At 45.4% G+C, this 16,119-nt stretch overlaps 1 protein-coding gene across 1 annotated transcript; it reads left to right on the top strand.

The window, feature by feature from the left end:
• The first annotated feature begins 2,755 nt into the window (after window positions 1-2,755).
• dhx57 (DEAH (Asp-Glu-Ala-Asp/His) box polypeptide 57) lies at window positions 2,756-11,861 on the top strand. The gene is made up of 22 exons (XM_014154953.3): window positions 2,756-2,863; window positions 3,039-3,362; window positions 3,745-3,936; window positions 4,123-5,401; window positions 5,638-5,759; window positions 5,988-6,183; window positions 6,442-6,566; window positions 6,729-6,862; window positions 6,988-7,042; window positions 7,148-7,365; window positions 7,490-7,606; window positions 7,779-7,875; window positions 8,006-8,179; window positions 8,446-8,646; window positions 8,918-9,194; window positions 9,453-9,548; window positions 9,818-9,901; window positions 10,002-10,139; window positions 10,262-10,336; window positions 10,424-10,558; window positions 10,674-10,874; window positions 11,050-11,861. The coding sequence occupies exons 2-22, from the start codon at window positions 3,250-3,252 to the stop codon at window positions 11,191-11,193; spliced, it is 4,173 nt and encodes a 1,390-aa protein (XP_014010428.2). The 5' UTR covers window positions 2,756-2,863; window positions 3,039-3,249; the 3' UTR covers window positions 11,194-11,861.
• Window positions 11,862-16,119: the final 4,258 nt, after the last annotated feature.

Here is a 16,119-nt window from a genome sequence, read left to right as displayed (position 1 = left end):
CTCACCCTTTTTCCTCCAAACATAATGATGGTCATTATGGCCAAACAGTTCTATTTTTGTTTCATCAGACCAGAGGACATTTCTCATTTCTCTCTACGGACTCGGGAGAGGCGAAGGTTGAGAGCCATGCGTCCTCCGAAACATAACCCAACCTAGCCGCACTGCTTCTTGACACAATACACATCCAACCCAAAAGCCAGCCGCACCAATCTGTCGGAGGGAAACACCGTACACCTGGCGACCTGGTCAGCGTGCACTGCGCCCGGCTCGCCACAGGAGTCTCTAGTGCGCGATTAGACAAGGATATCCCTGCCGGCCAAACCCTCCCTAACCCGGACGACGCTGGGCCAATTGTGCGTCGCCCCATGGACCTCCCGGTTGCGGCTGGCTCCGACAGAGCCTGGGCTCGAACCCAGAATCTCTGGTGGCACAGCTTAGACCACTGCGCCACCCAGGAGGCCCTCATGGGTTCCATGTTGAGTTTAAGTTTCAAGCCAGGAGCTGCCTTGTTGTGGATGCCTCCAGTCCAAACAAGTCCCTGAGAATCTGTGAACTTCCCGTCACCATCCAACCTAGACAAAAACAACAAATAGAGCTATAATTAGCCATAGGCCTAGCCTAACATTCACTACTAGCCTGTGACAGGAAAAAGTGAACATGCTAAAGTCATGGGTTCACCAGTTCTTGCTGCTGCAATATTTGGTCCCATCGGGGAATCTGTATGTCCCAGTGCCGTGGTACATGTTGTCTTTAAGTCCCCTTCATACATTGGCCCAGAGGGATGTTCCAGAGTCCCTCTGCCTTCCGTATGGAATAGATGGAGCACTGTCCACTCACAGCAGAGTACCCACCCTGAAACCATGTTTGCCTATGCCACTTCTCACCACAAATTCCTCTGTGAACCTGCAGCACTCACCTTCTGGTTATGACAGCCCACAATGCAGCTGGTTAGAACATGTGGTTCTAACAGTTCGAATCAAAAATCTAATGTTACTGAGTCAATATGATATGAGGACTTCCCATATCTGTCACCATTCTGGAAAATATAGGATACTTTCAAACTGTGTTCCTCTGAAATGAAATATATGAGTGGAGTTCAAAACATACGCTGATACATAGGATAATAGTTAGCCTAAAGCACAAACATTTACAATATTTAGGATATACATAGGATGGTCTGTGAAGTCTGGTCTGTACATTTGCTTTCTGTGGCCTTTCCTTTCTTCTCTGCAGGAAAAACACTTAATTAATAATGACATTATAAGGAACAGAGTGAATGGAATGGCATCAAACCATGTGGTTGATGTATTTGATACCATTCCACTTATTCTTCTACAGCCCTTACCACGATCCCATCCTCCCCAATTAAGGTGCCACCAACCTCATGTTGTAGCTAGATAGCTAACTAGCCAGTAAAACTTAACTCCATGATGTACTTCACATCAACTGACCGTCAAGTACACCGTGGAGTTTTACTTGGCTAGCAACTCACCTGACATGTTTGTGATGCTTTGACAATTTACTTAATGTTGAGTCATTAGCTGGCTGTCTGGCTGTTAAGCCAGTCTACACATTTCGGATGTGTTGCTAGTTCAAACATGACTATATCTTACTCTCTATTTTCGTGCTGGTCCAGCTGATTTTGTTGCACTCTGCACTTCCCTAAACGTTATGTTACCATGGCAACTCTAAAGTTATACAACTTTCACCGGAAAAGAAACTTTGACCTCTGATTCATTAACCAATGAGAGAGAAGCTGAATTTGCCGGTGGACCGATCAGCTTTGTGTCAGGTTTGTACATGTTCTTCGGTCTCTGGTTAAATAACCTGTTATTTGTCTCTCTTATGTATTTTTCCTCGACCGTTCGTAGATAGTACGTGTTTTTTTGTTTGTTTTTAAAGCAAAAGCTTTCACTAAATGTCCTCTTGCCCATAAAGAAATAAACAATGTGTTCTACCGACCTACCGGTAGCTAGGCTAACTATTTAGCTAGCTAACGTTAACGGTAGCTAGCATGGCTACTGTCTAGCCATCTTCGGTACTAGCTGACTGTTAAGTGTACTGTTGAGTCATTCTGGTCAATTATCTCGTTTGCCCACAACCCATTGCGTTTTATGAACTAAACACGATGTAAACGTGTTTTGTCAGCCAGAAAGAACAATTTTAGCTACCCGGTTCTCCCGTTTAAGGCACCGTCACCGTGCCTTGTATAATTATGGCCACCGGCGCCGTATGTGTCATTGAACTAAAAAATGAAGCCCAGAGTAGGAAGTGAAGTCAGCAACTGCAAAACAACCGAGTGCTACAGTAATGCAAGAAGTATGTCCGGCGCATAATAACATAGTTACCTGGCAATGTGTTATGCTATTGAATAGTCAAAGGCTCGTTGCAAACTACATCTGGTATTAGACTGCATCTCTCTCTCTCTATACAGGTCGACTACTGTATCTTCCTCTCATTTAGCACAGATCACAATCAGGTGTCAAATGACTATGCACTTAGTTTTGTGTAGACCTTATTCATGAAATAGACAGACATTTTAACTCAAGATACTTGTCATCCCTAAGCAGGGTTGACACCATAGCACTAATAATGTACCTCTTGATTTGTCTGCTTTTGTTCTCTTCAGGTGTGATTATACTTTGGATTACAGAAAGAGACGTGAAATGAGTGGAAGAAGGAGGGGGCAGCCCAACAGAGGTGGAGGGCGATTTAACAAGCCCGGAGGAGGGAGAGGAAGAGGAAGGGGGGGAGGAGGAGGAGGAGGTGGTGGGGGAGGGGGAGGAGGTGGAAAGGCAGCTAGTGGTGGCTGGGATGACGGTGACGATTTCAGCCTTGATTTTGGACCCAGTCGCTCAGCCAGGTACAGTGTAATTACATTTACATTTTAGTAATTTAGCAAACACTCTTATCCTGAGCTTTCGTCTTAAGATAATTAGTTAGCTACTAGAGTAGTCATGCTTGCTCTGATCTTTTGAAATGTGGAATAAGCCTGAATAATTAACTTATTTCTCTCATCTCTCTTTCTCTATCCACAGGCCCACCTCAGGCAGAGGAAGGGGTGGGGGCAGCGGGGGTAGCAGCAGAGGTAGAGGAGGACGGGGAAGGAGCACTGGTGGAGGGAGGGGTAGAGGTGGCGGAGATAGGGGTAGGGGAAAGGTTAATGGTAGGGGTTTACCCAAGTCCCTAATTAGCGAGAGACCTCGGCCTAGGCTGGTGGATGAAGACAGGCCTCGCCTCAGGCCTGAGATGATGGGCAACATGCCCATGCAGAAGATCTTCATGACCAATGAGAACCAGGAGCAGGTGAAAGAGCTGCTGAGAGAGCTGCAGACCCAGGACTACGACGACGAGCCATATGAGTGAGTGTTCTCAAAACATACTGTGAGAGACTGTCCACTGGGGTGCCTTCAGAACACTGGGGTGCCTTCAGAACACTGGGGTGCCTTCAGAACACTGGGGTGCCTTCAGAACACTGGGGTGCCTTCAGAACACTGGGGTGCCTTCAGAACACTGGGGTGCCTTCAGAACACTGGGGTGCCTTCAGAACACTGGGGTGCCTTCAGAACACTGGGGTGCCTTCAGAACACTGGGGGACTGTATAATATTAGAATAATTGGTTTGTGTTCAGGGATGGTGTTTTCTTCTCGGCAGAGATTTGTTTAGGGATGTATCAGGTGTCACCTTGTTTACCCGAATAGACTAATAACATCACGTGATCTTAACCCACCTTTCCTTTCTCAGTGAAGAAGAGGAGTATGAGGAAGAGGAGGAGTATGATGAGCTGGATTACCGGGAAGAAGGGCAGTTCTGGAACACCCATGATGAGCCTGTTGAGCGTGCAGAGAGCCCCGTCTATGATCCTGACTCTGAGGATGAACGGCGGCCCACTCCCGAGCCAGTCATAGGACTGTTTGCCATAGGAAAGCTCTGCAGGTATCAACACCACTTAGATTCAGACTTCACTTTCTGTACCCATCTCAGCTCTAATGATATGTCAGGGTGGGATATTTAGTGACACTTTTAAATTGTTTAGGAAGGGGGTTGCTTCCAGTCATTGTGATGAATGTGTCATGTCTTGATGTGTCGTTTCTAACATCCCTCCCTCGGCGTTGTGTGTAGGTATGGTTTCGACCGGGAGCGCAGCAAGCAGGCCCTGGAGGCAGGTGTTGGGGAGGTGGGAGCCACCATGGAACAGCTGCTCCTCCAGGTTTTCTCCGAGCGCTACGGCCCCAAAGCTGTCTCCCCCGATGGCCTCCAAGGGGCGCCCATGGACGAGTGCCTCACCCAGAGACAGGAGGAGGCCTTGGCCCTCACCGCCATCTACGGCGACCGCTTTACCGAGCGTATCGCCAACAGCGTTTGGACTGTCACTTTGGACCCCGACTTCCTGGCCGACATTGCCAGAGGAAAACAGAACGCATCTGCTCGCACCGACGACGCCGTTCAAATTAGGGACGTCTGCAGCTTCTACCTAAAGGGTGCCGGATGCAGGTTTGGAGCTAAGTGCAAGTATAAGCACCAGATGCCCACCAAGGGGACAGCTTCGGGCCCTCAAGACCCCGTGGGAGCCAGCCAACCTGGGTTCAGCAGCTACTCCTCTCCAGAGTACGAGCTGGAGGTCCGCTTCCCTAAAGGGAACCGCTACCCCTTCCAGGCTCCTGTCGTGGCCTTCAGCACTAACGATGAGACCATAGGGGCCGCAGCCAGGCTGAGTGTCACAGAGCATCTGTTCGGGGAGGCCTTGGCTGCAGCGAAGGAGGGGGAGCCCGTGGTCTACACCCTGATCACTTGCTGCGAGGACGAGGCCACCATGAAGGAGCTGCTGTCAGTCACCCATCATAAATACAGCTCCCTGCCCCCTGTGGTAGTGGCTCCACCCCCTGCTGCTGTTGCCATGACGAAGTGCAAGAGTGGGAGGAGCAACACGGCATCACACGTGGAGAGCAAGCGTAGTACGAACACCAACAGAACTACCCCAACTAACAGCACCGCCAACAGCAGAACTACCCCAACTAACAGCACCGCCAACAGCAGAACTGCCCCAACTAACAACAGCACCGCCAACAGCAGAACTGCCCCAACTAACAACAGCACCGCCAACAGCAGAACTGCCCCAACTAACAACAGCACCGCCAACAGCAGAACTGCCCCAACTAACAACAGCACCGCCAACAGCAGAACTTCCCCAACTAACAGAACAAGCAGCCACAGGACACAGCAGGCCACAGAAGACTTGGAGGAGGAGGAGGAGGAGGAGGATGATGAGGAAGAAGTGGTGGTTCCTGAGACCGAGAGCTATGTCAACCTGAGGAAGAAGATGGTGAAGAGACATGAAGAGAGGACAGGGAGCCAGCAAAAGGAGAATGCCAAACTGTGTCGAGAGTTCAGGACAAAACAGGTAGAGTGGAGAACGTACTTCATTCTGGGCCGTTACTACAGTACAAGAGGGACATGTAAACAGCCTGTCTTATGCTATTTAGCTCCATCTATTGGTTGTATGGGAGACTTGCGATTCATCAGTCCTGTCCATTACTAGTTATGGCCATATCCGTACGCCTGAAAACATGTAGTCATGAAAAAGCTCGCTCCCTAATGATGATATGTGAATGTCTGTTCTGTTCCTTTCTCTGCCAGTCATCCAGGCGCTTCACCTCCATGTTGCAGCAGAGACAGAAGCTGCCTGCTTGGAATGAGAAGGAGAACATCCTGGACCTGTTGGACAACTGCCAGGTGCTGGTGGTCAGTGGCATGACTGGGTGAGTCAGTGACAGGCCTGAGTACACTGCAGCACAGCACACTATGGCCAATATGGCATATTTCAAGGACCATTTTCAATATTTGCGTCAATCTGGAAAGTAAAATCTAGTAATTAGTTATAGACAATTGTTTGTGTGGAATGCCACAGATGTTACTAGAGATGTTGCATTTTGCAGTGTTCTGTGTTTGGTGTTAATATCTGGTGTCTTTGTGGTGGACTTGTACAGGTGTGGTAAGACCACCCAGATCCCTCAGTTCATTCTGGATGCATCTCTGAGTGGGCCTACTGACCAGGTGGCTAACATCATCTGCACCCAGCCCCGCCGTATCTCTGCCATCTCTGTGGCTGAGAGGGTGGCACAGGAGCGGGCAGAACGCCTCGGTAATTCAGTGGGCTACCAGATCCGCCTGGAGACCGTCAGGGTCAGTGGAACTCAATGTTGTACACATGCTCACATGCATAACCTTGCAATCTAGTTAAAGCTGTTTTTTTTTACGTGAATTATACTTGCTCCCTCTCTTTCTCATATCCCCCCCCCCCCCCTCTCTTTCTCATATCCCCCCCACTCTCTCTCTCCTATCCCCCCGCCTCTCTCTCTCTCTCATATCCCTCTCATATTCTCTCTCTCATATCCCCCCCTCTCTCTCTTTCCCCCGTGTGTGTGTCTCTCTCTCCCTCAGTCTGCGGCCACCAGGCTGCTGTACTGCACCACAGGAGTTCTACTGAGGAGGCTGGAGGGGGAGGCAGACCTCACAGGGATCTCTCATGTCATAGTGGATGAGGTGCATGAGCGCACAGAGGAGAGGTGAGATATCAAACACATACACACTGTGAGATACTTATTAGTATGCATAAACATGAAAGCCAACAGCATACAGACTCACTCACTATCGTGCTAGTAGCCTCCCTGTGCTTTTGACCACTGTCTCTTTCGCTCTCTCGCTCTCCCTCCGTCCCTCTCCCTCAGTGACTTCCTCCTGTTGGTGTTGAAGGATCTGATGGTCCAGCGACCAGACCTGAAGATCATCCTGATGAGTGCCACCCTCAACGCTGACCTCTTCTCCCAGTACTACAACAACTGTAACACCATCCACATACCAGGTACTGATACACACCATCTACCCCAGCACACTCCGTCCGCATCCTTGAAGCCTCTTAGCATATTTAGGGCAAGGTGTATAGTTAGACCAGTCAGTAGTTACCTCACGATCTCTTGTGTTTCCCAGGACGCACTTTCCCTGTCGACCAGTTTTTCCTGGAAGATGCAATTGCCAAAACCCGGTAAATATCGCACTCCCAAATCTGAAATATTGTACCATAAACACAACAAGGTATTGTTTCTGTTCTTCAGGTTTGTTTGACCTGTACATTCTACTCTCCTCCCAGGTATGTGATTGAGGATGGCAGTCCGTTCATGCGCTCGGGCGGGGGGAAGGACAAGTCCTCATCAGGCAGTAAGGGGGGCAGAGGGGGGGGCAAAGACCCCGTGGACCAGCTGGGAGACGACATGTGGTCCTTCATGAACCTCCAGAAAAAAGACTTCATTAAAGACTCCATCCCTGACCAGCAGCTCAGCCTGCAGGAACTCACTGTCCGATACAAAGGTTTCTGATCTCCCCTCTGATAAATACACCACACTGTCTGAAATGGAACCCTATTCCCTATATAGTGCACTGCTCCTTTGTCTGGGAGGAGAATGCTCATCAGGATGTTTTTGTTTGTTTAAAGACACCAAGAAGTCTGTCTTGAAGACAATATCTGCCATGGACCTGGATAAGATCAACATGGATCTGGTGGAGAGTGTACTGGAGTATATTGTGGACGGGGACCACAGCTACCCTCCAGGTGAGCGAGCACTACAGACAGAATTATAACTAGGAATGACAGATGGATAGCTGCACAGTAAAGGTGTCACAATATGATTTCACTTTAGTTAACATTTGACCATGAAGTTATGCAGTACCCGGGTGTTAATACTCCTGTAACAACATAACCTTCCCTGTCCTGCTCTGTCCAGGTGCTGTGTTGGTGTTCATGCCAGGCCTGGCTGAGATTAAGACTCTGTATGAGCAGCTCCAGTCCAACAGGATGTTCAACAATCGGAACAGAGCCAGGTAAGGAAATACATGGACCGCTGTACTGGATGAGATTCTGATTTCGGTGTGATTGTGATGGTGGTACAGCTGTAGATGGGTTATGTTTGTTGTGGATGTAGTTGTGTGTGTATTAAAGTGTGTGTCCCAGGTGTGTGGTGTACCCGCTCCACTCGTCCCTGTCTAACGAGGAGCAGCAGGCTGTGTTCAAGCGGCCACCAGAGGGCGTCACCAAGATCATCATCTCCACCAACATCGCTGAGACCTCCGTTACCATCGACGACGTGGTCTACGTGGTGGACTCAGGCAAGATGAAGGAGAAGAGGTACTATAACCTCTGACCTCTAAACCCTCTGATGTCTTTGCAGACGGGGCTGTGTTCCAATACGCTCAACTGGTTTCAAATTCTGATAAGCGCACATTGGATAAGTTCAGACTCTGTTACTGGGTACAACTCATATATTTTCTACACTAACCTGTTGTAAGGAGGGGACCAAGTCCTTGATAACTGTGCCTGTGAGGCTGCTTATAAAACACATTGGACCAGATGGTATGTGAGTGTTATTTGGCTGACTCAGTCTGTCCCCTCAGTTACGACGCCTCTAAGAGCATGGAGAGCCTGGAGGAGTCGTGGGTGTCCCGTGCCAACGCCCTGCAGAGGAGAGGGCGAGCGGGCCGCGTGGCCTCAGGGGTGTGCTTCCATCTCTTCACCAGTCACTGCTTCCAACACCAGCTGGCAGAGCAGCAGCTGCCAGAGATCCAGAGAGTCCCCTTGGAGCAGCTCTGCCTCAGGTAATCAGAGCAGAACAGGATTCTTGTCCCCTTACTACAGCACTGTGCTTCTCGTGGTGCTCTCAACTGGCCAATTAGGTGTTATTTACTCATGTACTGTCTCATGTACATTCTTATTTAACCACTGACCGTCATTCAGTTGAACCTTCCCTGCATTTTCAATATAGGAACTCATGATGTTGTCACCAATGTAAACATTTTCCCTTGGAGATTTCCCAACTGCCCTCTTTCTCCAACTCCATCTGTCTTTATCCCCACTTCCACCTCTCAGGATTAAGATCCTGGATGTGTTTGCAGAGCGGCCATTGGATTCCGTGTTCTCTCGGCTCATCGAGCCCCCGGCCATGGGCAGTCTGGATGCGGCCAAGCAGCGTTTGCAGGACCTGGGGGCTCTGACGGCCGACGAGAAGCTCACCCCTCTGGGCTATCACCTGGCCTGTCTGCCTGTGGACGTCCGCATTGGCAAACTCATGCTGTTTGGTGCCATCTTTCGCTGCCTGGACCCTGCCCTCACCATCGCTGCCAGCCTGGCCTTCAAATCCCCTTTCGTAAGCCACCTCTAACTACCATTTGTGGCTCTGAGCCTACCAATGGTCTTGAGAATGAGTAGAAACGTTAACTGAAAGAAAGGAGCAATAATTAAGAATTATCACTGTGAAGTGTGAACTCCTGTCGTTCACTCTGTGAATGTTGTAATGAAAAAAATTCAGTCTCAAGTCTTTCTCCTGTGCTCTCACCCCTCTCCTGTGTCCTCTCCTGCTTCCTCCTTTCTCTCCTCTCCTGCGGTGTGTTCTTCCTGTGGCTAGGTGTCTCCTTGGGATAAGAGGGAGGAGGCCAATGAGAAGAAGCTGAATTATGCCCTGGCCAACAGTGACCATCTGGCCTTGCTGCAGGCATACAAGGTGCTGTGCTGTACATACTGGATAGACCTGAACCACTCCACTGTGTATCCTCTAACCATGTCATCCATATTGACATGCCATAACACTCACTCAATACTGAAATGTTAGCTGAACCAGCTATGGAAAAATTGCATTTGCCTTGAGAAACAGATGAACAGGTTCTGAGTGGCAATTCAATTTATAGAACCATCTACAACACAGAGTAGCTCTACATACGATTTGCAGTGGATATGTGACTGTCTAATGTAATATGTGTTGCCGTTGCACAGGGCTGGTGTGGTGCAGCCAAAAACGGGAATCAGGCCGGGTTTCAGTACTGCAGAGAGAACTTCCTGTCTAGCCGGGGCTTACAGGTGAAATACTGTTCTGTGGCATCGTCTCCTGACAGGTGGCAGTACTACCATGTATTGTACAGTACTTGCAGGAGTCTGAGATGTGCTTTGTGGTGTGCAGGAGATAGCCAGTCTGAAGAGGCAGTTTACAGAGCTGCTGTCTGACATTGGCTTCGTCAAGGAGGGACTGAAGGCCAGAGTCATTGAGAGAATGGCTGCCAAAGGGACTGATGGTATAATGGAGGCTACGGGCCGTGAGGTAGGATGCTTTATTGAGAAATATGTATCTAAGAAATGTCCATTATATAAATCCTGCATTGCTATATAAAATCCGTTCATAAATCATTAAGTGAATAATTTCACCCTTTAACTCTTGGACAGGCCAACCTCAACTCTGACAACATCAGGTTGATGTCTGCCATGCTCTGTGCTGCCCTGTATCCCAATGTAGTACAGGTGAGCCTTCACCCATCCAGCATGATCAACAGCTCAGTCCTTGTATAATGTGTGTACCTGAGCTGAGCCAGTGTTTCCTTGTGCTAGGTGAGGTCTCCTCATGAGAAGTTCAAGCAGACCAGTAAAGGAGCGGTGAAGATGCAGCCCAAAGCAGACGAGCTGCGCTACATGACCAAGAATGACGGCTGTGTCCACGTACACCCCTCCTCCGTCAACTACACGGTAACACACAGCCTCATGAATAAAGTACAGACAACCACTACTCTTTTACAGTAACTAAACAACCACACAATAGATACCATGTTAGTTTGTGTATGCCTGTGTGTGGTGGTTTCAGGTGCGCCACTACGACAGCCCCTACCTGGTGTACCATGAGAAGGTGAAGACGAGCCGTGTGTTCATCAGAGACTGCAGCATGGTGTCGGTGTACCCCTTGGTGCTGTTTGGGGGGGGACAGGTCAACGTGGAGCTGCAGAAGGGAGAGTTCGTCATCTCCCTGGACGACGGCTGGATCCGGTTCGCCGCAGCATCGCACCAGGTCAGCTGATTGGTTATCACTCTCAGAATGACGATTTAAGATCCTGACCTGGCCCCTAGTTATAGCCTGGTCAGTTCACGTGTTCAGGGGGAACTGGGCCATTATAATGAGTAATAAGCTCTTCGTCAATCAGCTCTGTGTTCCTGACTGCAGTATCTCCTGTGTGTGGCTGCAGGTGGCAGAGCTGGTGAAGGAGCTGCGCTGGGAGCTGGACCAGCTCCTTGAAGATAAGATCAGAAACCCCAGCATGGACCTGTGTACTTGCCCGAGAGGCTCCCGTATCATCCACATGATCGTCAAGCTCATCACCACCCAGTAAACCACCTCCATTACACACCCAGCACTTGTCTTTAGATGAATACTTTGCTCCACCTCCCAGTCTTACAGTACATTGGATCAAGTCTTATTGGTGGTAGCATTGCAATGATACAACTGCTGCTGAACAAGCATACAGAAATCAATGTTTTTGCTGTCATAGGAAGTGCAATAGCTTTGGCAGAGTTGATTGTTAAGTTTGAACTGAATTGCTAAAAAGGTTATTTAACTGAAATGGTAATTTGCCATTGTTTGTGTATATATATTTTGGCCACATTTCCTGTATATATGGGAAACTCAAGTTGCGTTTTATTATAGGTTGTGCCTTTCTTGCACACAACTAAAAATAGCATTTGAGTCCATATTGGATTCCCGTACTGAAAATGGTTGCACATTTATGCTTTTGTGTGTATTTAGATATAACTAATGCATGATTGACTGAAATGTGAATAGAGCTCTAAGAGCTTCTGCATTATTGTCTTTCTGTACATTTATATAGAATAAAATTAACACGCTGATGTAAAAATCATGCCATCACTATTAAAAGGGCTCATTGAAATGTAGACAATATGGTAAAAAGCTGCCAAAGAATTTATAAACAATGTCTCATCAGCTTCAGTGACTAACTTTAGTCTGATGAATATTACAACTGAAAATAAAACAAAAAAATAAGTTGTGTGGGTGAATTCATGTAGTCCTTTTTAGTTGTTCAATCACGTTGTACACATTCTACTTAAAATCTACGTTTTGCTGTATTAAAAGTTGACACATATTTTTAAAGGCACAATGCAGTCAAACTTGATTTGCAGTCAAAAACCTCTGAAGAGACGTGAAAAAAGCTGTGCAGCAACGCTCTCCATCTAACCTGACAGAGCTTGATGGGATAAACTCCCCAAATACAAGTGAGCCAAGCTTATAGCGTCATACCCAAGAAGACTCGAGGCTGTAATCGCTGCCAATGGTGCTTCAGCAAACTACTGAGTAAAGGATCTGAATACTTGTGAATGTGATATTTCAGTTTTTTTTAAATATAAATTAGCAAACATTTTGAAAAACCTGTTTTTGCTTTGTCATTATGGGATATTTTGTGTAGATTTATGAGGGGGAAAAAAACAAGTTAATCTATTCTGGAATAAGGCTGTAACGTAACAATATTTGGAAAAAGTCAAGGTCTGAATACTTTCTGAAGGCGCTGTATTTGTTCAGTGTACATTGGATTTGAAAGAAAAGTAATCAACGTAAATTGTTGAGGGTGAAATTTAAACTACAAGATTGTCATCATTGTAACCAATTTTCAATATAGACAAACCTTGTATAAAATATGTTGTATTTGTAACTTTGAAACAACATCAGATCTTCAATGTTATATCTACTAGAAAGAAAATACTATATGCTGGGCAGCACCTCTTACTGGAGAGCTGATCTATCTACAGCTATCCCTTTGGTCTCCCATCCAGCGTTTTAACCAAGCCCAGCTTTTATATTTGTTACTGACTACTACCAATGTGCTATTATGAGAATGATTATTGAGAAACATAACTAAATATATTCACTGTTGCTATTGAATTCATTCCAAAGGGTAGGTTTAACACAGCAAATAAAATGTAACCATACTCTATAAGTCACCAAACATTAGGAAACCCCCCCACCCCTTTTGTCCTCAGAACAGCCTCAATTCGTTGGGGCATGCACTCTACGAGGTGTCGAAAGTGTTCCACAGGGATGCTGGCCCATGTTGACTCCAATGCTTTCACAGTTGTCAAGTTGGCTGGATGTCCTTTGAGTGGTGAACCATTCTTGATACACACGGCAAACTGTTGAGCGTGAAAAACCCAACAGCGTTGCAGTTCTTGACACAAACCAGTATGGCTGGAACTTGCTACCATACCCCATTCAAAGGCACTTAAATATGTTGTCTTGTCCATTCACCCTCTGAATGGCACACATACACAATCCATGTCTCAATTGTCTTGAGGCTGAAAAATACTTCTTTAACCTGTCTCCTCCCCTTTATCTACACTGATTGAAGTGGATTTAACAAGTGACATCAGTACGAGATCATAGCTTTCACCTGGAGTCACCTGGTCAGTCTGTCATGTTCTGAATGTTTTGTATATTCAGTGTATATCATCAAAAATACTATTTAGGCCTATATAGCATTTACAAAGTCATCAACAGCTTTCGTTTCAATTCAACCCAGGGTTCAACTAAAAATAGACAATTCATATAGGCCTAGGGTTTCAAGTTTTGGTTGATTTCAAATGTAATCTTCAAGTTTATCAATATGTTGATTCAAGTCTCCATCTCAACCAAAATAATCAAAGTTAAAGAATAGGACTAAATCAAATCCAAGTTTATTTAAAGTGCATTTGAAGTTTGATTAGGTTTAGTCCTCTTCTTTAATTTATATTTTTGGTTGAGATGGAGATGTAAATCCAGCATATCAATCATTAATTTGTAGACAAACTGGAATTTGTTGACAACCAAACACAATGCAATATCACTTTTGCAATACAGTAAATAGCCTATTAACTTATCGACAAGTTAACAAATGATATGTTGGATTCACGTCTCCAACTAAACCAAATATAAAAGCTCAAGAATAGGATTAACGTAATTTTATATTGGTTAATAGATGTTGATATTTGGTTGCGTTGTCAACCAAACACAATTCAATATTTTTGTAATAACATAACTTTCAGCTATTTAAGGCTATCTTATAAACTAATGTAACAGTCGTTATTCAACCTTAAAATGTGTAACACTTCCACGGCCATATTTTGAGGTTCGCCTCCTGTAAGTATAAATGTCTTCTTATATAATCATGTTCAAGATAGCATGCAAAGGTCGCAGGTCTGTGGAGAGCTTCACAATTGCCCTAATAATCTGCTCAGAATCTCCAATCATCACTTACACCATGTATTTTAACGTAATCTCAACAGCACTCCAGGTCATTTGGTTGTGCTATTAGATGAAGCACAGTGACTACATATTAAGTTGTATTAATGTTCAGTATCTGACATTGTATTCCCATTTGAACTTTGTTGTATTTTTAAATGGTTGAAAGCACAGTGATAACACATTTACATGACAACTAAACCAAAAGTCTGATATTGTTTTCTCATTGGACTTTGGTTGTGCTTTAGGATGGTTGAAAGTATAGTGATAACACATTGGGAATTCAATAAACTTCTGTCTTTTTGAGTGGGTGAATAAAGCTTGAAATGTCATTCATCAACCAAATATTACCCACAATTCCACGTTGAAATGATGTGGTGTGCCCAGTGTGTTGCCACTATCCCCAATGACAACACTGAGGTTTGTGACATCCAAGAGACATCAAAGCCAAAGCTGTCCATAGTTGACACCCTTTCCTGCGCAGAAGTCAAAGCTGACCAGCCACAACCGACTTTCTGTCCCATGGCATCGATGAAGTGGAGGAGGACAAACCACATGAACTTCTGTGTTAAAACAAGTATACAATTTAATATTCACCACCATTTACAATTCAATCAGCTTTTTAAATGATTAAGATAATTTCAAGGCCAGTATAATCAAATGATTAAACGCAACAAAATATTTTTGCAGTATTACGTGAGCAGAGCACTTTCTGACAAACCAGAGGTGGATACGGCTGTGGATCCCCTCACAATGAGTGAGTTTTCCGGAAGAATTGTGCCTAGGTGTGGATTGATTAAGGTCATTCTGTTACAAAATGTTTTTACAACAGAAACCGTTTACTAAAAACGGAAAAAGATTTGCCACGAATACGAGAGATTCTATTGGACAAATTCAGGTTGGTCCCTCCCCGTTTGGTTCCTATTGCTCTGTTTGCTTCCGTTTGGTTCTTAAACGGTAAACGGTTTCTGTTGCGAGACGTAATGATTACACCCCAGGAGAGAGATGTGCAAAAATATGTTACAGTCAGACAGTATAGTGAAGATGGATCTATGGGCAGGTCCAGATGACATAAATGTACCAACACACCACATGTTGTATTAAAAACACTTTATTTTTGTACTTATTAGGCAAAGATAAGAAGTCTTGTAAGAGGGGTATGAGTCACCTGCGGCTGTGTGGCCTCCAGACAGGAAAGAGAGAAAGAGGAGCAGAATCCCACCATTTCCCATCCTTAAAAAAAAAAAAAAAATCCTATTAATTCTATTTTTGCTGTTGATTGTTGATCATGAATCAAGAATTTATTCTATTAATAGTTGTTTTGTTTAAATAAATTATTGCATTCCAAAGTTTGTCTTTTAGTTGTCATTTTCCCCAAAATATAAGAGGTGGCTAGAGCTCAGATATGAGCATGTGCACTCCATGACATCTGCTCATTGGTGGACATGAAAACACAACTGAACTTGATCGCACATGGCAACAACATCCCCATGGGGTTGTTCTGTCATGAACACATCCTATCAACAGATGGAGCCATTGACCTAAACTCTGTGGTAGCTTTTATTTACCCCTGAACTGTACTACTAGAGCATTTTAGTTATTCGTTCACAAGTGAATGCATTTCCATTGAAATAAACGTTGTGACCAAAATATGCAAAAACATTATTTTCTCCATGGTAATGTAAAATCGCTTCAACATACTCTGTAAGAGATCTGTGTGCTGTTTAATAAATAAATAAATCCTTGATGCTGTAATAACCTTTCCTCTGACAGTCCATTCTAAACCGCACATAGTCTAGACTTCAACCTCTGGGGAACATGTACTTTAATGAAGGCACATATTTTGATAATGGAACTGTTGGCAGTCCTGTATGTATGAAGTTATTTGAAATAAGCTTACTGCTATGTATCAGATACCAATATGAAAGAGACTGCTGCAGTCTTCTGAGTGCACACCAGATTCCTATGCTGCCTGTGTTTTCTAAAGGGCACTCGTTTTTCTGTCACATAATTCCATTGCCAGAGGCTCTAA

This window comes from Salmo salar, chromosome 18, assembly GCF_965601325.2.
Source record: "Salmo salar chromosome 18, fSalSal1, whole genome shotgun sequence".
NCBI classification, from domain to species: Eukaryota; Metazoa; Chordata; class Actinopteri; order Salmoniformes; family Salmonidae; genus Salmo; species Salmo salar.
The sequence above is the reverse complement of the archived record's forward strand: the minus strand, read 5'-3'. Positions and strand labels throughout refer to the sequence as shown.